Source organism: Chlamydotis macqueenii, chromosome 10 (genome assembly GCF_036417535.1).
Source record: "Chlamydotis macqueenii isolate bChlMac1 chromosome 10, bChlMac1.mat, whole genome shotgun sequence".
Taxonomy (NCBI): domain Eukaryota; kingdom Metazoa; phylum Chordata; class Aves; order Otidiformes; family Otididae; genus Chlamydotis; species Chlamydotis macqueenii.
The window spans coordinates 15,889,510-15,907,835 of NC_141565.1; the positions used below are offsets into that span (position 1 = coordinate 15,889,510).

At 46.7% G+C, this 18,326-nt stretch overlaps 1 protein-coding gene across 3 annotated transcripts in view; it reads right to left on the reverse strand.

Annotated features, from left to right (window-relative positions):
* The window catches only part of ADAMTS9 (ADAM metallopeptidase with thrombospondin type 1 motif 9), an 84,584-nt gene continuing 66,258 nt past the window's right edge, over positions 1-18,326 (reverse strand). For 2 of the 3 annotated variants that reach the window (XM_086755494.1, XM_086755495.1), the window contains 10 exons: positions 13,080-13,250; positions 11,386-11,580; positions 9,298-9,430; positions 8,970-9,064; positions 8,715-8,809; positions 8,487-8,620; positions 6,966-7,057; positions 5,376-5,480; positions 3,181-3,275; positions 1-2,844 (listed from right to left, as the gene is read on the reverse strand). In XM_086755494.1, coding sequence (XP_086611620.1) covers positions 3,186-3,275; positions 5,376-5,480; positions 6,966-7,057; positions 8,487-8,620; positions 8,715-8,809; positions 8,970-9,064; positions 9,298-9,430; positions 11,386-11,580; positions 13,080-13,250 — 1,110 coding nt within the window. In that variant the 3' untranslated portion in view covers positions 1-2,844; positions 3,181-3,185. Of the gene's footprint in view, positions 2,845-3,180; positions 3,276-5,375; positions 5,481-6,965; positions 7,058-8,486; positions 8,621-8,714; positions 8,810-8,969; positions 9,065-9,297; positions 9,431-11,385; positions 11,581-13,079; positions 13,251-18,326 lie in introns of those variants that run through there. The other variant, XR_015259545.1, reaches the window with a different exon arrangement.

Consider the following 18,326-nt stretch of genomic DNA (forward strand, 5'->3'; position numbering starts at 1 on the left):
TGTTTACCATTCAATGTATTATTCCCTTGTGTACAAAGTATTTTGCCTCTATAATAGCACACAGGTATTGAAATACGATGGCAAATGCAAAAAGACCATACAGACATGTCTTACGGGTCTTTTCATTTCCTTTTGAGTATAAGCAGAAAGAAAAGAAACACTGTACAGGAAAGTGCTTGCAAAAAAAAAAAACCCAGTTTGTAGAAAAATAATGGCATTGATATACAAAACCCAGAGTTGTTTCCTGAACAAGAAATGTCTGATGTCTCTGGTCCTCCAAGTCTGTTCCTATTTAATGAAGCTCATTAATGAACCACTGGATCAGTGCTCTATAATTTTTTTCCCTTATAGTTTATTTATTTTTTTTTTAGGTTTCTCTTGCTCTGTTAATAGCTGCTATGAAACTATATGGTAGAAATTAATGTGTACAGGTCAAAATAATATTTCTTTTTATAAAAAGCCATTCACTTCATTAGAGAAAATATAAGCCTGTACTTTCTAAGCACCACTGTTTCTTTCTAAAGTTCATAGTGCAATTTTCCCTTTTCCCCTACAGAAGTTATACATGAGCAATTATCATTTTTAAAAAATCACTATTCCATTACTACTCCTTTCCCTTTTTCCTCTTTCTCTTTCCCTTTTCCCCTTTCCCTTTTCCCCTTTTCTTTCAACTTCGAAATGGTATTTTTGGCATTTTCCTCAGAAAGGTAGAATTTGTGATTGTTACACATAGACATACAACATAGGTCAAAAATTAGTCTAAGATATGATCATGTCTACTTATGCACTATTAAGCCAAAAAAACCCCCAAATTACGAGTAAGAGTCTCATTCTTTCCGCTAAGTCTGAATACCAATAAGAGTGGCAGATAATGAGTGTAGAGCACCAGTTCTTTAGCTGCTGCCGTGTAACGCAGCCCTGCTCGCCTACGAGATGACTCCCAGCTGACGTGAGTGCGTCAGTCCCCGGCCGCCAGGTTGGCAGGTTTCACTCTGAAGGCTGAACACAGCCCGGCATGGGTTATGAATCCAGGGATCGGCTCGTTTATCACTATTGATCCAACTGTTTTGTGACAGACTGATTACACATCCTCTGGGGAGCTCTGCAAAAGACTCACACAAGATCCTGAGCTTGTGTTTGTTGACTATTTGCATCCAAAACTGAAAGAGTTATCCGAAGTAGCAGATAAACCTCTTTGGTTGTCCAAATTGCTGGCAATTTTGTGCCGAAAAGCTTCCTTTCCTTGTACTTTGTGCTCCCGGCTGCCCTGACATATAAGGCGATGGGGCAGCATCTTGCTATCGCTAAGTAAAATTGTGGAGAAAGAGATAAGGAACATAGTCATAGACTACAAAAATAATCTGGTCACATCACCCCCGTTCAACGTGCTACGAAGCTCTGCAAAAACGTGGCGTGCTAGAAGCGGCGGGCTATGTACAGGCAGGAGCCATCGCACAGCCGCATTCGGCATCGATGGGAGCTGTCTCCTCAACTTAAAATTAAAAAAAAAAAAGCCAGCACTAAAGGTCTGGTTGTACATGGGATGGCGGATAGGCAAGGAGTGCAGATGCCTTACCAGGAAGATCTGAAGCAACACAAAAGTAGGCGTAAAGCAGCCTGTTTTTGAAGGGGGGGGCGAGTTATCCGTAAGTACAGAGTGATCTTGTTGAAAGGAGGCAGAGCCGGTGCTGAAGCCTCCCTTTGCAGATGGTCTCTGAGTGAGTAGGAAGCCGGGGAAGCGCTGCAGGTGCCTGCAGCGGGGGCCCCTGGCCAAGAGGAAGGGGTGGCCTGGTGCGGAGTCCTGGACCCCATCCGCTGCTGCAGACCCTGCAGTCCTCACCAGCCCCGCAGGGAGATAACGCGCGGCAGGGATGCTTTTGGCCTCGCGTTAGGATTTTGTGGCAATGTCCACAAGAAACTGCAGCGTTTCTCAGCGCACAGCCCAGGGAAACATATGGCCTGATCAGCCTGTCTGGGATGAGTTAATACCCCGCTTCCAGATGGAGCCAGGAAGCACAGTGGCACATGCAATTAGGAGACAAATATCTGTTTTTTTAAAAAAAAAAGTGGGTTCACTTCAGAGCCCTGTGAAAAAATGGCTTGAGCTGAAGATCCATCTGCAGGATATTTCCCAAACCTGGGGTAGATCTTAACTTACTTGAATCCCCTGATAATTTTTTCCTGCTTTCTTCCCTTTTTCACTGATAAAGGCACTGGATTAACTAAAACTACAGAGCATTAATAAATACCATGTTAGCACCAAACCAGTGCTTTTAGCACTGGCCACAGAGGTCATGTGAAATTCAAAACATACCTAAAAGATAAAGATTGCTAATGCAACTAGCACTGTATTCATTGTCATGTTTTCCTTGAGTGCTGTCGGCCTAATCCCTAAAATAAAATTTAAGCACATCTTGTCTATTTTCTTTACATAAAGACAGATTGAAATGCCAAAAATACCCCTGTGCAGATTGTGTAGCACCGTAAAGGGCCAAAGCAGCCCGTAACTGAAGGAAAATTACTGATTGAAAGTAAACAACTGAATACAGTGACCATAAAGTATCACTTGTCATAATGCTACATATAATGTAGAGTACGCAAAATGCAGTGGTTTGACTGCAGGATTTAACAATAAAAAATAAAAATAGTAAAAGCAGCCTTAATATAATGATTTTACGTACAAAAATATTAAATCAAAATAAATAATTCCAAACATAAATATTATACTGTACATTAAGAATATGCGATCTATATACACACATAAACAGATAAAAAAGTGGAAGGCAGAGGTATTGCATCGCTATCCTTCATCCGTCTCCTTTCCGCTGGCTGCTCGCAGAGAACCTGGAAAATACAGACAAGGCACGCACGTTAGAGTCAGGTCATCACCTTTGCCTCTGAAAGCTGTAACTAGAGAGATCAGCACAGGAGCGGAGCCAAAGCAGGTGCCTGCGAGGTGGGAAGTGCGTTTCCAGTTGGCAGAGTTACACCCGTAAGGGTTACTGGGGGAAGCGAGCACTGCGGAGCATGGGATCCCGTTGTTCCCGGGATGCTGCGTGGGGTGGGTGGCTGTCACCGATGCACTCGATGCCTGAGTGCTTTTGCAGGCATGGCCCGATCTGTAGCTTCAGGACATTTTGGGGAAGATTTCCCTTCGTGCAGAAGCAGCTGGGAACTCACCATCGCTATAACACCTGAACATCGAGGCCTGTTCCAGACGATGGAGTACACTTCCCACAGTAACCGCCACATTTTCCTACTACTTTGGTACCATCCTGCAGGCAAAATCAGAAATAACATCTCACATGAGGGCTCGGGAACTCCATGCTGCAGAAGGGCCAGATCTGGGTTATTCTAGCCAGGGATCTTAACAGAAAATGTCTTGGAAGGAAAACAAATTACGCCTAAATCAATCTATGAAATCACCGTTATATTTAAATATATGCAAATGCAATTCTCTTTAGTGCTACCAGGTCAGATGCTGAACTCAATTAAGAAAGAGTAGTTTTGATTTATTACATTGAAAGCTGCCCAAGGAGAAGGCCATTTGGAGGGATATCTCAAGGGCATCTGCTTTTTCCTGTTTGCCCCACAGTGAATAACTGTAATGAGTGGAAAGTCTGGCTCGTGCAAGAGCAAAACCGCATCTAGACAATACCAGCTCCTCAGCTGTGCCCGAGCATGCAAAGGGCACAGGAAGGATATTTGCAGGCAGTACCAAGAAATATCCGTTTGGAAAGGAAAGGCCTGGAGCGGCTCCAGAGCCCAGATGAGAGGGAAAGCGATGGGGCGAGGCTATACCACATGCTGAAGTGCCACCCCCTCTCAGCTCTGCACTTGCACAGCCAGAAGAGACAAGGAAGACGTGGAGTGGTCCTGGGGCTGGCCTGGTCTCCAGGAGAGCCCAGCAAGTGTGGTGCATCTCTGGTCTTGAGTCAGGAGATTAATACCTCCATCTGGCTTTCCTTATCCCAACTCCACGGAGTCTTTCTCCTCTTGGTCATTACAATGGACAGGGAGTCCTTGAGGGAAATTCAACCCTCAATTACCAGAAAATTGGACTTAAGGGCAGGACAAGCTTGTGCAAAGCATTTATTTTTAAATGAGCTCCATCTTGCCCTTGACACTATCGATCTGTGATTGCAGCGGGCTGTTATCATCTCTTCTCACTATGCCTGCCTTTCTTCTGCTCCTGCGGGCAATTACACCCCTAGAACTGCATCTGACAGATGCCACTGAGTGATGCAGGTATGAGCTGTCTCTTAGACTCCTTGTCCCTTAAAGTTTGTTTTAATTCTGCCAGCTGTGATGGTGGCTGATCTCTGCAACGTCAGTTGCCTGGGCTTCTCCTTTCTGAACGGGAGAAGAATAGCAAAGCAGTTGCCAGAACTAAGACACAGAGTCTGTGCTTGTCCTCTTCTACCTGTACTGGAGGATGCTTTGCTGCAGTGTGGTCAGACCAGTAACATTTAATCCTCCTTTAAGAGCCCCAGCACTGATGAAGCTCATGGGGCTCCAGAGCCAGGGAGACTGAAAGCAGTCACAGGAGAAGATATTTTGCAAATTGCTTCTTGTTAAATTATTACGGTGACCTTCTTTGGAGAGTTTTAACAGGGGCAATCAGGATGACTCACATGAAGTAACAGCCAAAAAGGGATCCTGGGTTTCTCCAATTTCAGAACGTGACATGGAAGCAACAGTGTGAAGGCACACAGTGACAGAGGTGTTAACGGGCAGGAAAATTAAACCGTACAAGTTCAAATTTGTCTGTGGAGTGATTTTGAAGGCCTCGGGGTCAGCAGAGCCATGGGCAGCCGCAGGGGATGGTGTCCTGGGATGCAGCGTGCTGTGTGGCAACCTCAGCCCACTGGAGCTTGGGCGACCTGGGTCTCTCCTGAGGAGATAAACCCAACCCAGCCCAGCCCAGCAGGAAGGTCTATGTCCTCCACACTTTACTAGCCATGTTTTGGGAACAAATCCTACTTGAGGCACACTTGCCTGGCACTCGGACCCTCCTCAATCAAGCCCCACTCTGCAGCCCTGACCCCAGGTCCTACCTGCTGTGCGATGCACGCTCCATGCAGAACATCTCAGACAACTAATTAAGGATATGTCTGCCCCATAGCACACAGTGTTTTCAGCCTCACGGTCAAGCTGAAACACTAATTAATTGCAATAACTCAAATGAAGTTACACCTGCTAGGGGCCCCCCACATCACATACAATTACCAGCAATGCTTCATTTCTGATGTCAGACGTTAGATCTTTTTTTTTTTTTTGTTAGTCTCTACTTGGAAGACATTGCCATGAAAGATAACATTGCAATTAAAACCTTCTCACTAGCAAGCGTAACTGTAATTAAAATTACAACTTACTGGGGATTTTTGAATTTCCGACACTGCGTAATTCCCTTGTGAGAGCCACTTCGCTGTTCCCGTTAAGGACAGGCCTGTCCCATAAAGGTCTATGCTGAAGCGACCCTAAAAAACAAGCAGATGAGCCTGGTTATCCTAAAATGCCACGCTTTGGTCTCCCGTAGCTTGCCATAGTGTCACTTTTCTAAGTGACAGGATCTTGCCGGCAATGTCCTCAGTTTTTCCATCGCTCTGATAGTGATTAGCACACACTGTACAAATCACAGCATGTCTCCAGTTAAGGAATTTCCTTCTCGTTGGTGGCTGAAGGGAAGGAGGGGCTTTTTCTCAGTTTTTCTGTTTTTTTTTCCCCCCCTCGGTTTTGCCCTGCCTTTTCAAGGTTTGCCGGCTGAGGGCATTCTTGGCTTTTCCATGGCAAACTGCGCAGCCTGACGCGCTCCAGCAGCTGATGGGAAGGGGACCCAGGGATGGGCTGCAGCCGCTGTCGCTGCTCCCTCCTCAACTGGAGAGGGCACACTCGTCCTTATTTTCCTTATTTTGCACTGAGCTTTTTTTTTTTTCCTAGACTTCAAGTAAAATCAAAACTCTTTTCTTTATTTCTTAAAAATGTCCTTTACTTCATTCCACCGTGTCTCTAAACGCACAAAACAGGTGGAAAATGAAGGGCTATGTGTGCATCCAGTGCAGATCCCCCCAGCCTTCCCTTTACCCCCAGCCCTGTTTCTGAACCCAAGGAGGGATCCTGTGGCCACATCCCCAGGCTGACCCACAGTCCAGTAGGACAGTGTGGTACCAGATGGCTGTTAGCTTCACTCTCTGCACTTGCTGCCTTGGGAACGTTGATTTTCTCCAAGGAGCAAACTGTCTGGGTCGGATGGATATGAACATTCATGAGCCTTCCTGAGGTAAGAAGTCAATCCTTAAGCCGCTGAGCTGTGCGGAAAAGCGTCAGCTCTGAAGGTAGGGAGGGAAGGAGATGGAGACGTTTGCCCTCTGGCGTCTGTTGCTGCAGCTCCCTACTTAATGCCCTTTGCAGATACAGCCCACTCAATCCCTCAGAATATCCAAACTCACCAGTTCCCATCCCCCAGCTCCACAGACACTATGTGTGCTGGGGAGATGGAACAAGCCACCTGTAGCACAGTGTTCGTTAGCCTAAAGACTTTCAAGAAAGCAGATTTCTTCCAAAGACTGGGCTAGATGTCCTACATCACCTCCTGAAGCTACTGAAGGTGGGACTTATCCTGTGCCCAGCTCCATGCTTTTTGTGGCCGGGCACCTTGCGGTGCTGGGCCAGGCTGGATTTGCCCTGATGCTCTGGCACTGCCTTCGTTTTGTCAGTGTTTCTTTTCTCCGTTACTGTCGACTGCCTGAGGCCCTGGGGAAAGTCCCTTAGTCAGTCTGATAATAACGTGACATTTTCCCATATGGAAAATAGAGGGTGCTTTCTGCAGAAAGGGAAAAGTTTCTGACCGCTGAGATGTGAATGTAACACTCACTGGAGCTGGGCTGATGTGATCAGCAGTAATTAACAGAGGGCCTGAACATAACAAATGGCACGGATTCCTATGAAACTGCATTGTCAAGTACCTGCGGGCATTTGGCTGCACTGTAGCAGTCCCCAGCAGTGGCGTAAGGAACAGGTCGTCCATCATGTGTCCGTGCAAACTGTAAATCGGTGGCTGTGGAGAACAGTTGGTGAATAACATGGAGAGAAAGATGCAGAGAGAGAGACAAAATAAATGTACACATGCCTCTTTGCTAATGTTTAAATTCACTAAAGCTGGTTTCATACATTAATCTTGAGAGTCAAGACTTCATCTGCTGGATTTTTAATATTAAATCCCCAGTTTATCCCACATGTGATTCCCAGTATCTGAGCACTGAATTTAACAGGACACTCACACAATATCTACAGCTCAGTTTAAGTAGATTGGTGATTTAGAGTCTAGGTATAAATAACAACAAACCTCAAAGCCATGACCTGGATTTTATTTCTCTGTCAGAAAACTCCCCACTTTCAAGAAGGCCATGGGACCCTCTAAATCTCCCTTTCAAACAAAGCCAAGCAACCATCTCTGTGCTCTCCTGGCTGCCCCAGCCCAGGGGTCGGGGTCTTAAAGGAACTGGGATATTTTGCTCTGAAGGGGACTGAAGTAACCGAGACTCATTTAGATGGGGATGTGAGATAGCTCCTGCCTGACAGAGGTAGGTGCCCAGCTCCTTTTGAAATTCAAAGGGAGCTGGTATCAAATTCCCCAAGGGTGGTTCCTTTGAGATCTTTACCTAGGAGCTTTTACAGACTATTAGTAGCTTTTTACAGATTGATAGACTGGGAGGTCTCATGGCTTGAAAATTAAGTGATCAAAAAACCCCCTATCAGATAAAGAGTCATTTTACAAGGAAGGATTTTGATTTGCTAAAAAACCTCCCCTATTTACTGAATGAACCCCCAACAATACATTGTATTTTAAAAACATTTGCTGGAAACTGATAGCATCCCTGGAGTCAAGGGGATTGAAACTGTAACTCTATGGGATGCTGTGGGCTCTCCGGCGGTGGGATGGCTCCCAGCTCCCATGAATGCCAAGAGAGACAGGGTTTCACTTATACTGCACAGCTCCAGCCCCCTCCTCCCCTGCAAATCCACAGCCCCAGCTCCATCACTCTCAACACAGGTTATTTCCCCATGGTCTGGCTCTGCCAAGATCCTTACACACCTGTGTGTAAAATGGGGGGGCAGCTCCTCCCTGGTTAAGCTTTCTGCCTGAGTTCAGTCTGAAAATAGGAGACCAAATGAAATAAAATCCTTCAAAAATACACTGGCCTGCTGGGAGCACCCAGATATTCATTCTGCATAGCAGATGCACCAGCAACTGAATATTTTCCCGTATTACAGAGAAACAGTATGAGCATCCCTGATGTACTCGAGTTGCAGTCTCTAAGTGTAAAGCAGCAAACAGGTGACCGAGTTTAAAAGCAGCTTTTAACAGGAGAGCTCAGGAATATTGCTCACAAGAGCACTACTGCTTTTTTTTTTTTTTGTAGTTACAGCTATATTTGTGTTAAATAAACATTTTCTTTTAATGGCAAGGCCCTGTTTTTACTCACTTATTATTTGCATAGTGTTCAGGTCCAGCCTTACTTTGCTGAAGGTGGAAAACCCAGCTGCTGTGTAATCTTTCCTACACTGGCAGTCTTCTCGTCTGCTCCCGTTATACGGACATTCAGTCGGGTTATGCAATCTAAATCAAAAGAAAACCCTTTCTACTCATGACTGGAAAATATTGCCATGGAAAGCAAAAATATCGTGAAGCTCAGGATTAAGGGATTTCTTACCTGTATCCATATACTTCTGAAAAATTCTCTGCATCCCCATTTACAAGGGTCACGTACTCCTTTGGGCTGTCAGTCTGCATCCCAGAGCAATACACCTGAGAGAGAGAAGCCAGAATTTTGTCAAGGCATCATGTACAAAGGGATGGCCGAGAAAACTGAAGGTAGAAAATGCAAGAGTGGAAGTGAAGAGCACAGGCAGGGTTCTCTTGCACCTTCGGGAAATGCACTAACTATCAATCTGCTGCTGAAATGCACCTTCAGTGTTTTTCCTTTGACTTGAAGGAAATATTCACCATCTTCAGTGACACCTTTGAGACTTTTAACGTCTTTGCAACTCCTTGGTAATTCACCTGAAACAAAACAGAAATACTTGTAGTCACTGAGCAACTGTACATCAAAATTCCTTTTGTAACACTGTAAGGCATCCAAAGCTTCAAAACACCTTGTTTATTTTTAAGAGCTTTCCCTGAAGTGCCTTAGTGCTTAGGTGGATGGCTCCCAATGCTTGGAAATACCAAGTTTGATGGGAACAGATGCTTAAGCCACGAGAAAGGCAAAGGAAGGTGTAAATGTGCAGACTTACAGTCATGGACATTGTGGCACGTCCTCCTCTCTTCAGGTTTCAGATCTGCGTGGCACAAGCTGCTGACCTGGTCGTCATTCGTCAAACACTGCACTGACCGGTGCATGACTCCAACTCCACAGGTGACGGAGCACTGCAAGACAGAAGACAGATTTGTATTTTATCTCAAGGGTTTCTGGGCTCCAGAAGAACAGAGGCAGCCCATTTCCCTTGTATCAAGAGACAGCAGCAAAGGCCCCAGTCCTGCAAAGTGTTCAAACACAGGCTTAATTTTAATCAAACAAGTAATCCCTTTTATTATTAATCCCTTCATTGCTATTATCATCACTAATTATTTCAAGAAGACTACTGAATTTTGCTTAGCGCTTAAATACTTTACAGGATGAGGCAGCGTTTGGTAAGGTGAACCATGGACTCACGTGAAATTGTTTATTTTTCACTTTAGGAAGGTTTTGTACAAGAGAGGAATGTTCATCAGAAGGTCTGAATGGCAAAAATCCTCTCCTGGTGACTGGGAACGATGCTTGGATCGCTGATAGGGGCCTCTGAACAAACATGACATGGGTTGTTGTTTTCTATTCAAACTACACCAAAAAACCCATGACCTCCAAATCCTCTCTCCCCTTGCCTTCTGGGAAAAAGGCTAAATCTTCTCAAACACTGAGTCAGCCTCAAACAGCCCAAATCAAGGGCAATCTTAAGGCTGAAATTGCACAAGTTACTGGAGCTACCGAGCAGCAGCTCCTCTGCACTGGCTGCCGCTGACCACAGGTGATGGGAGGTGGGATCACGTTGCTCCCCCTCCGCAACTTGTTCTTTGAGTAGTTGAGAACTGAAACCAGCTTGTTCTACAGGTACCAAGTTAGGCTGCCAAGAAAATGATGTTGCTTATCTATTTGGAAATTATTAGTCTAAAGGAGCACACCATGAAGGAGGTCAGCTTCAACAGCTCATGGTATATGCAACTTGGCATTTACTCTTTATCAGATACAAATCCATAAAACCTAACTAAGGAGCTGAGCAGGATTCTTTTTGTCCAAAGGTGATGGTATTTTACATTAAATGCCTTTAAAAATCAGGGTCATGGCACCTGGTAGTCACTGGGACATTCAGCAGCCCAAAGCGAGGAGAAAGGTCTCGCTCTCTGAAATGCATAGTCTTCACAATGAAGTTGTATTAATGAGTTAGACATTTTGCACTAAAATTCTGTGGGAAAATACCAATTAATTGAGGCTGAGCTCTTTGCTGTAACTCCTCTGCCCTGACTCGCAGGAAGGATCTGAGGCTTCCTATGGGGCAGGAGGAACTTGGGTTTCAAACGGCTCTGCCATTTACTGTGACAACTTCCACCACATTTTGCTTGACTTGACCCTCATTGCCTTGTAAAGGTTTGTCAAATTCCTACAAATGCCTGAGCTGGGTTAATAAATCAAATTTATGGGAGAAACACCACATTTCAAAGAATGTCAGAAGCCCAAAGAAGTGATATGTTACCACCTTAACTAAAATTCGATCTCGTAGTTCAGGCCCTAGAAAAGGCTTCACACAAATAACTTTAACAGAAAGGTGAAGTTTTTTCACCTGCTCTGTCCCACCATTTGTAAGAGGAGAGAGGAAGGAAGAAAGAAAAATCCTTTTAAGGCTCCAATTACCAGTGTTTTGGCCTATTGCTGGTTCCCAAGTCTTGCTCAGAAATGTGGGCAAGTGGGATCAACCTCAGCTGCCAGCTATCCATCGCTCCATCTATGCTAGCACAAGGCTTTAAAAAAAGTGGGGTCTGCCAATGACCCCACTTTCTGATTAAGCATTCAGAATAACCCTCAACATTGCCACAAATTTTGGCTACAACCAAAATTTTCATGGAGATCCTGACTCCACTGAGGGCTGCTGGGACTCTTCCATATGACAGTGTTAAGTCTGGAGCATGGAGCTGCTGGGGCTGCCTTTGCATGAGGGTATTCACTGTGCTAATTCAAGCAGATCTTAAACATTTCCCTGCCAAACCTTGGAACTGTGTCCCCTGCATAAAGAAAAGTAAGTTTGTTCCTTTTCTTTTTCCAGTTAAAAACAGAAGTCTGCCAAACTTACACTTCCCCAGTTGCCAACACGCCAGGACGCCAAGACGGGGCACTCGCCGAGGTAGCAGGGCTGGATGTTGGGTGGCTGCGTGCCAGGACAGTTGACTGTGTTCTGGTATCCGTACTCGTAGTGGTCCTTCCCGGTGTAAATCTCGCTGCAGGACACCAGGCGCTGCTTGTATCCCTTCCCACACGTGACGGAGCACTGCGGGCAGAGGATGCGCCTGTTAGCACCACGTGCTTTGGGAAGGCTGCTCAAAATCGGGAGGAAAAGCAGGCTTAGCAGCTTTTAACATGGCAAGGTGCTCCGAGGGATCCACTAGTAACTATTTAAGGCAGCCATGAGTATTGTGAGTGGCGACAAGTGGGCTGGCGCCCAACACTACCTTTGAGCACCCAGTTCCTCCCTGTGCTGCTCCTACAGCTGCTCTAGGACCCTCTGCTGCTCTGGGTTGGATCCAAATTATCTCTCCCCAAGGGCAAAGAAAGGAGCAGGAGATCCTTGGGAACTCAGAAATGTCTCTATTATTTGGGTTTTCTTTTTTCTCTTTCTTTTTTCTTTCTTTCTTTTTTTTTTCCCCCATTGCACAGAGAAAGAAAATGGTCAAGATTGACCCTGAATTGCAGGTACTTGGCAAATGAAAGAAAGAGAAGGTTTTCCTTCTAATTAGAGGACAAACAGTGCTTCTGCCCTCTTCACCAAAAGGTTGAGGAGGAGGTGGGGCAAGCTGAGCTCCAGGTCCACGAGCCCTCGCCCACCTCCTCAACTTCACAGGTCCGAGTGCTTCCAGGGGGTCACAGGTGGTGGGAGCGGGTAGAGGGTGTCTGGGCACGGGGCAGCCAGGGCTCCAGCCTCACAGGCACCCTAATATTTTCCTTAGGGAACTAGCCAGAAGACCAGGCTGCTCCAATAAATTCTCATCTCTCCACATTTCTCCCTCCTGCACTATCTCGGGTGGCTTGTCTCTCCTCCCCCCTAGTCCCGGCATGTTTTCTTTCTTCCTTTTTCTTGTTCTTTCATTTTAATCAGTGCTGTGTCAGCAGCTGCCTTGTCATTTCCCTCTGCTGTTCCTCCAAGTGGAAAGTAATCCTTCACTCGTTGCAGAAGGAAACAGGCTGAGATTAGCCCGGGTCCTCCCGCACGCAGCGCCTGCTGCAAAGAAAACTCATCTGTTTTCCTTGCTGAGCCCTCTCCCAGCCGTAGGGGTGAACACCAGGTCCTCGCTCCTGCCAAAGATGGCACTGAGGAAGGTTGTGTCACCATGGTCACATCCAGCCTTGCCTTTCTCCCAGGATGCTCACCCGGACCCTCATACAGCTCACAGGGCTCCAGAGCCCCCTGGGAGGGGATGGGACTAAAACCAAATAAATAAATAAATGAAATAAAATGGCACAAAACCAAAGAGGGTGCCTGCAGGATGTGATGTGCTTTGGAAAAAAATTGCCTCTAGATATTAGCTAGGACTCCGAGCGTGCTGGCATTTACTCTTTAATATCCTGGTCCTCTCCCACATCCCTGCTCCTTTCTCTCCAGCAGGGCTATTGGACACAGAAACAAGCAAAAAAAAAAAAAAATTAAACCACGCAGCCTTGCCCTGCCACTGTTGATTTGGGTTGCAATATCTCAGGGAGGCTGGCGGCAAGAGGAGGAGAGCGTGTCCCAGTGCCAAGCATTGCAGTCCCTGTGCGGGGATGGGGACTCACCTCCGACCACTCCCCGGTGATCCAGACGTACTCGCAGGGCGGCAGCCCGCAGCTCTCGATTTCGGGGGGTCGTTTGCTGGCATCGCAGTAGCCGCTGTTCTGCACCCGCTTGTTCTCATCCACGCAGACCACCTTGCGGTACCGGGACGCCTCCCCGCACGTCTTCATGCACTGTTTACAAGAAATAACGGCTCATGCAACCCATCAGGGACTTCAGCAAATTAACCGGCATCTGCAAAGTGAGCGAGCCCTCCTCCCAGCAGCCCGAGTGAGCGGATGGCTCTGTGCCCCATGTTGGCATCTCTCATTGGTGTCGCTCAGAGGCAAATTTGAGACCAGGATCCCACTGTGTCAGGCACTGCGGGAGCATTCAGCGACAAATCGCTCCCATCCTCTGGAGCTACCAAGACTAATTGCAGATGCAGGGAGAGAGGAGCAACCAAGACAGCAGGTATTGGGATGGGGCAGATGTGGGGTCCAGCTGTGATGGGACCAAGAGATGCAGGCATGGGCATACTGGGTCAGGAGATGGGGCAAAGGGGAAAGGAAAGGGGCCAACTCCCATCATTTCAGCCCCTAGTAAATACAGCTGCTTGGAGAACATCCACCCAGTCATCCCCCTTCCAAAATATATGTCGTCGCACCCTTGGCTGTGGCTGGTGTGGGGGGAGTCCCTTCCCTGGTCCCTGCCAGCGGGCGAGCAGTGGTGCTCTGTCCCAGCACGGTGGAGCGGGCCCTATGGGTTTATTCTCTTTTAAACACTGCCCTGCTTGATAGAAAGAGCAACTCCTGCTAGCCAAGCACAACTGCTCCCTGGGGGCCTTCTGGAGACTTTAAGGACTTGGTTCTTTCTCTGCTCGTCTTGGAAAACCCAGCCCGGTTGTGAGGCTGTGCTCCTGGGAGTGGGCCTGTGCTCACAGCACAGCTTACGAAAAACACACATAAACCAAAATAAATCAGCGTAAGAGCAGCTGTCTGGATAAAACCCTGTTTTCTTAAAGATACTGCCTGTAATGGACTTCTAACACTTTCAACTAACTGGATTAACAAGGAGAAAAATGCATGAAAATAATCATTTTATATAATGTGCAGGAGATGTCTTCCCCTAAGGAAAACGATAAAGCATTCCATCAGACCATCCCTATCTGTACAGAAACACCGTTTGAAGTCACCTAGGCTCAGAGGACCATGCCAGTTTAATCTAGTTAGAGCCTCACCCTCCAAACAACATTTCCAGCCTCCCCGAAGCAGCTCCTGCTCTCCTGGCTGGCCTACAATTGGCGAGATCAATTAGTGGGTTTACCTAATTGCAAAACGCAGGCGCTGTCAGGCCCCCTCTTTCTGTAATTAGCTGTCAGCATCCAGATTGCAAATTATGTGAGAACTTTGAAAAATCAGATCAATTTGTGGCAGGAGCATCAAGCCAGGAGAGCCGCAGCGAGCGCACCGTCATGTTGGTCGTAACTATTTAGTAACTGTGCAAAGCGGAGGGGGCTGGGGAAGGAGAGGCAGCCCCACGAAGCAGCATTTATTCCGAAGGAATAACTTAGGAGCTCTTAGGCAACAGTCAACATTGCAAAATCCACAGTCTACCAAAAGACCCCAAGGGTTCTGTGTGCTTTCAACCTTATTTGCTCTCTTGCCTTAAGTCCTCGGAGTGGACGCTCCTTCTAGGTCTGTGCCAAAACACAGTGACCCTACAGGGGCTGGAGGAATTTGCTGGCGTGTTACTTCCCCAGAAAGCAAACTAACTGTGCTATATTTGGTCTTCTCTGGTATCTCCCCATTACATAAAGTAAAATCCGAAGGGAGATTATTGCGTGTGAATAACATCACAAGCGCTCCATCGCCACGTAGCTTCCCTGAGCGGCACCTCTCAGGGGCAGCCTGAGCCCTGACCTTCCTGCTTCTGACTCTCCAGCACAGTGGGAGCGGGGCTATGGGATGCTCAGAGCTCCCCTTGTCTCTGGTTTGGCACAGGCCAGCCCAGTAGGTGGTCACCAGCGTGGGGTGAATCCTTCCAGCCCTCTGCCACACCCGGCCAAAGAAGGCACCTTGCAAGGAGTGGGAAGGGACAAGGCTTATTTTGTCTCTTCCCCTTCATGTATATTTAAACCTGAATTTGCAAGGACATTGGCTCATGCTTAATTTTAGGAGGGTGAATAATCTCCATGCCAGCAGTGGGTCTTCTGACATTGGCCATGAAGAGCTATCATAGCAAAAGCCCACTCATTTAAAATTATTATTATCAAGATTGGAAAAGACCTAAAAGATCATCCAGTCCAACCATCACCAATACTTCTCAGCTAAATCATATCCCTCAACACAACATCCAAACGTTTCTTGAACACCCCCATGGTCGGTGACTCCACCACCTCCCTGGGCAGTGCATTCCAGTGCCTGACTACCCTTTCCGAGAAGTAATATTTCCTAATGTCCAGCCTGAATCTCCCCTGGCGCAGCTTGAAACCATTGCCTCTAGTTCTATCACTGTCTACACGAGAGAAAAGGCCGACCCCTAGCTCACTACAACCTCCCTTCAGGAAGTTATAGAGAGCTATAAGGTCTCCCCTGAGCCTCCTCTTCTCCAGACTGAACAATCCCAGCTCCCTCAGCCGCTCCTCATAAGGCCTGTGCTCCAGACACCTCACCAGCTTCGTAGCCCTCCTCTGAACGCGTTCCAGGGCCTCAATGTCTTTCTTGCAGTGAGGGGCCCAAAACTGAACACAGTACTCGAGGTGCGGCCTCACCAGTGCCGAGTACAGGGGGACAATTACCTCCCTGTTCCTGCTAGTAACACTGTTTTTGATGCAAGCCAGGATGCCGTTGGCCTTCTTGGCCACCCGGGCACACTGTCGGCTCATGCTCTGCCGAGCATCAATCAGTACCCCCAGGTCCGTTTCCTCCACACAGTCCTCCAGCCACTCCGCCCCACGCCTATAGCGCTGCCTGGGGTTGTTGTGGCCGAAGTGCAGGACTCGGCATTTGGTCTTGTTGAACCTCATCCCATTGGCTTCAGCCCAGCTCTCCAGCCTGTCCAGATCCCTCTGTAGGGCCTCGCTACCCCCAGGCAGATCCACACTCCCAGCCAATTTGGTGTCATCTGCGAACTTACTGAGGGTGCACTCAATGCCCTCATCCAGATCATCAATAAAGATATTGAAGAGGATCAATCATTAGTTGCTGATGAGGGATTGATGCTCTCAAACACACACCAACCTGTTCTGGGTTCTCTGCAAATACCGGTCACACAGCCAAATAAATCCGAGCCAGCTTTGTGCGTTTTGTCATCATCAGCACATTTAAGTTTGATTATTTGTACCTTAGGGATAACTGGCAATTAAAATAACCCCACTGAGATATTAAACACGACTCAAAGGCAGTGAGACCACTGTAAAACAAATAAAAGGTTCCAATCAGAGGTTCCAATCAGCCACCCCAAGGTTGTAAAACATTACTCACATGGAAAGCGGACAGTTCAGTTAGCGTGAAAAGTCTATTTTTCCTTTTCATACAGTGATAGATTTTGTATGAAATCTCATGTTCATGACTGATCTAAATCTCACATAGAACAGCAGAGCCGGGGGATAACAGCCATTGATAGCAAGAGCTGAAAAACAGGTCAGGCATTTGACAGTATTTGTCTCTTTTGCCTCATTTCCCAAATTTTGAAATACGTTCCTGGCAGTTCAAATTAAGGACCATCTCAAGTACTTCTGCAACTGTTTTAGAAGAGTAATGATAATAACTAAAAAACCCCAAAGGCATTGCTTTGCAAAAGCATTCATTGTTTTTGGTTTTGTCTTTTTTTTTCTTTTTTTTTTTTTTAAATAAAAATCTGACACAGAGATGAAACGAAGCCCCACGCCATGAACACTTCAAACACGCGTTGGGAAACTCTGCAGTCCAACTCAGGCAAGGATGGCACGATTTTCCCCCAAATGGCAAATGCTGAAGATTAAAGAATCAACGTTGCAGCTTCCAGAGCTGTATGTTGTCCTTCCACAGAAGTTCATATTAAAAAAACAAACAAGCAAACAAACTTCTCTTTCCCAATTTTCCCTTTTTCTTTGTAACCTTGGTCTGGGTTTTACTTTGACATTAGCAAGGCCCTTTCTATTGACTTTCTTCTCCCTGATGTGGGCACTGAGAACAGCTAATTAATGGTGATACACCAGCAGAGCAATAAACAGTTTCCAATAAGTTCCCTATTCCTTTCATTGGCAAGACCAACTTTTTTTTTCTAAACAACAACAAAAAGGAACAATAAAAAATCCCTCTCGACAGATTCCCTTTAAAGATAACAAATCAAGAACAAGACAGTGCTGGGATGTTATTTTACATCCTGCCTTTCATGTCAATTAGGGTCCGTTGCCGTTCCCGCAATCTGTGCCTCCTTCGCTGTAAATAACACGCGGCCAGCACTTATGGCTGGGGAGAAGGTGCCATTTCTCTTTTTCACCGGGCACATCAGAACAAAATAAGAAGTGCTCAGTAGAAGAACTGCTTGGAGTCAGCCATTCGGCATCTCCTGCAGGTTTCTATTAATGACTGTTTATGGGTGAGGAAACTTCCAGACCACCCCAAGCAAAGCTCCCCCGGGGAAAAAAAAAACAAAGATCTCTGTAACACATTAAAAATTTCCCTAGTGCAATGGGGAGCCCTGAAAAACTTAGTAAAACATCAGCATCCACCTCCCACCAAGGGCTTGGCAGGTTAGGGGCAGGCAGGGTCTCACCACTAGTTTGAAGAGTTGCAAAAATAAGAGAAAGAGGGCGAAAGGATGGGGTAGGAGCCGTGGCGTTTCAGGGCTAATTACACCATTGGTAAGGACTGTAACTACATGCTGTTTGGTGACCTACTTTCCTGCCTGTAAATTTATTAGCTGAAGAAGTTTAATGGGCGCTGTGAAAGCAGAAGTTCACTGCAAGGAATTTGCTGGAGCCCCATCAGCCGTACGTTTCTTTCCCAGGCTGGGATGTTTCCATTGGGTACCACTGCGTGGTCAGCTCAGCTTTGCCTCCTGCCACTTCCCATCACATCTCAGCTCCCCGGCAGGTGGGAACGGGGCAGGGTCCCTCCGGCCTCTTGTAGCCATGACTGCGTTACATCAGATTATAAACTCACTGCAACTTCTCAGCACCGCCAAGACTGGGGAAATGAAGCTACACTTGGTTGTACGGTCCCTGTCAGGCCACGGTACGGTGGGCAGGAGGATGTTAGATAATGTCAGACACCCGTCTGCCT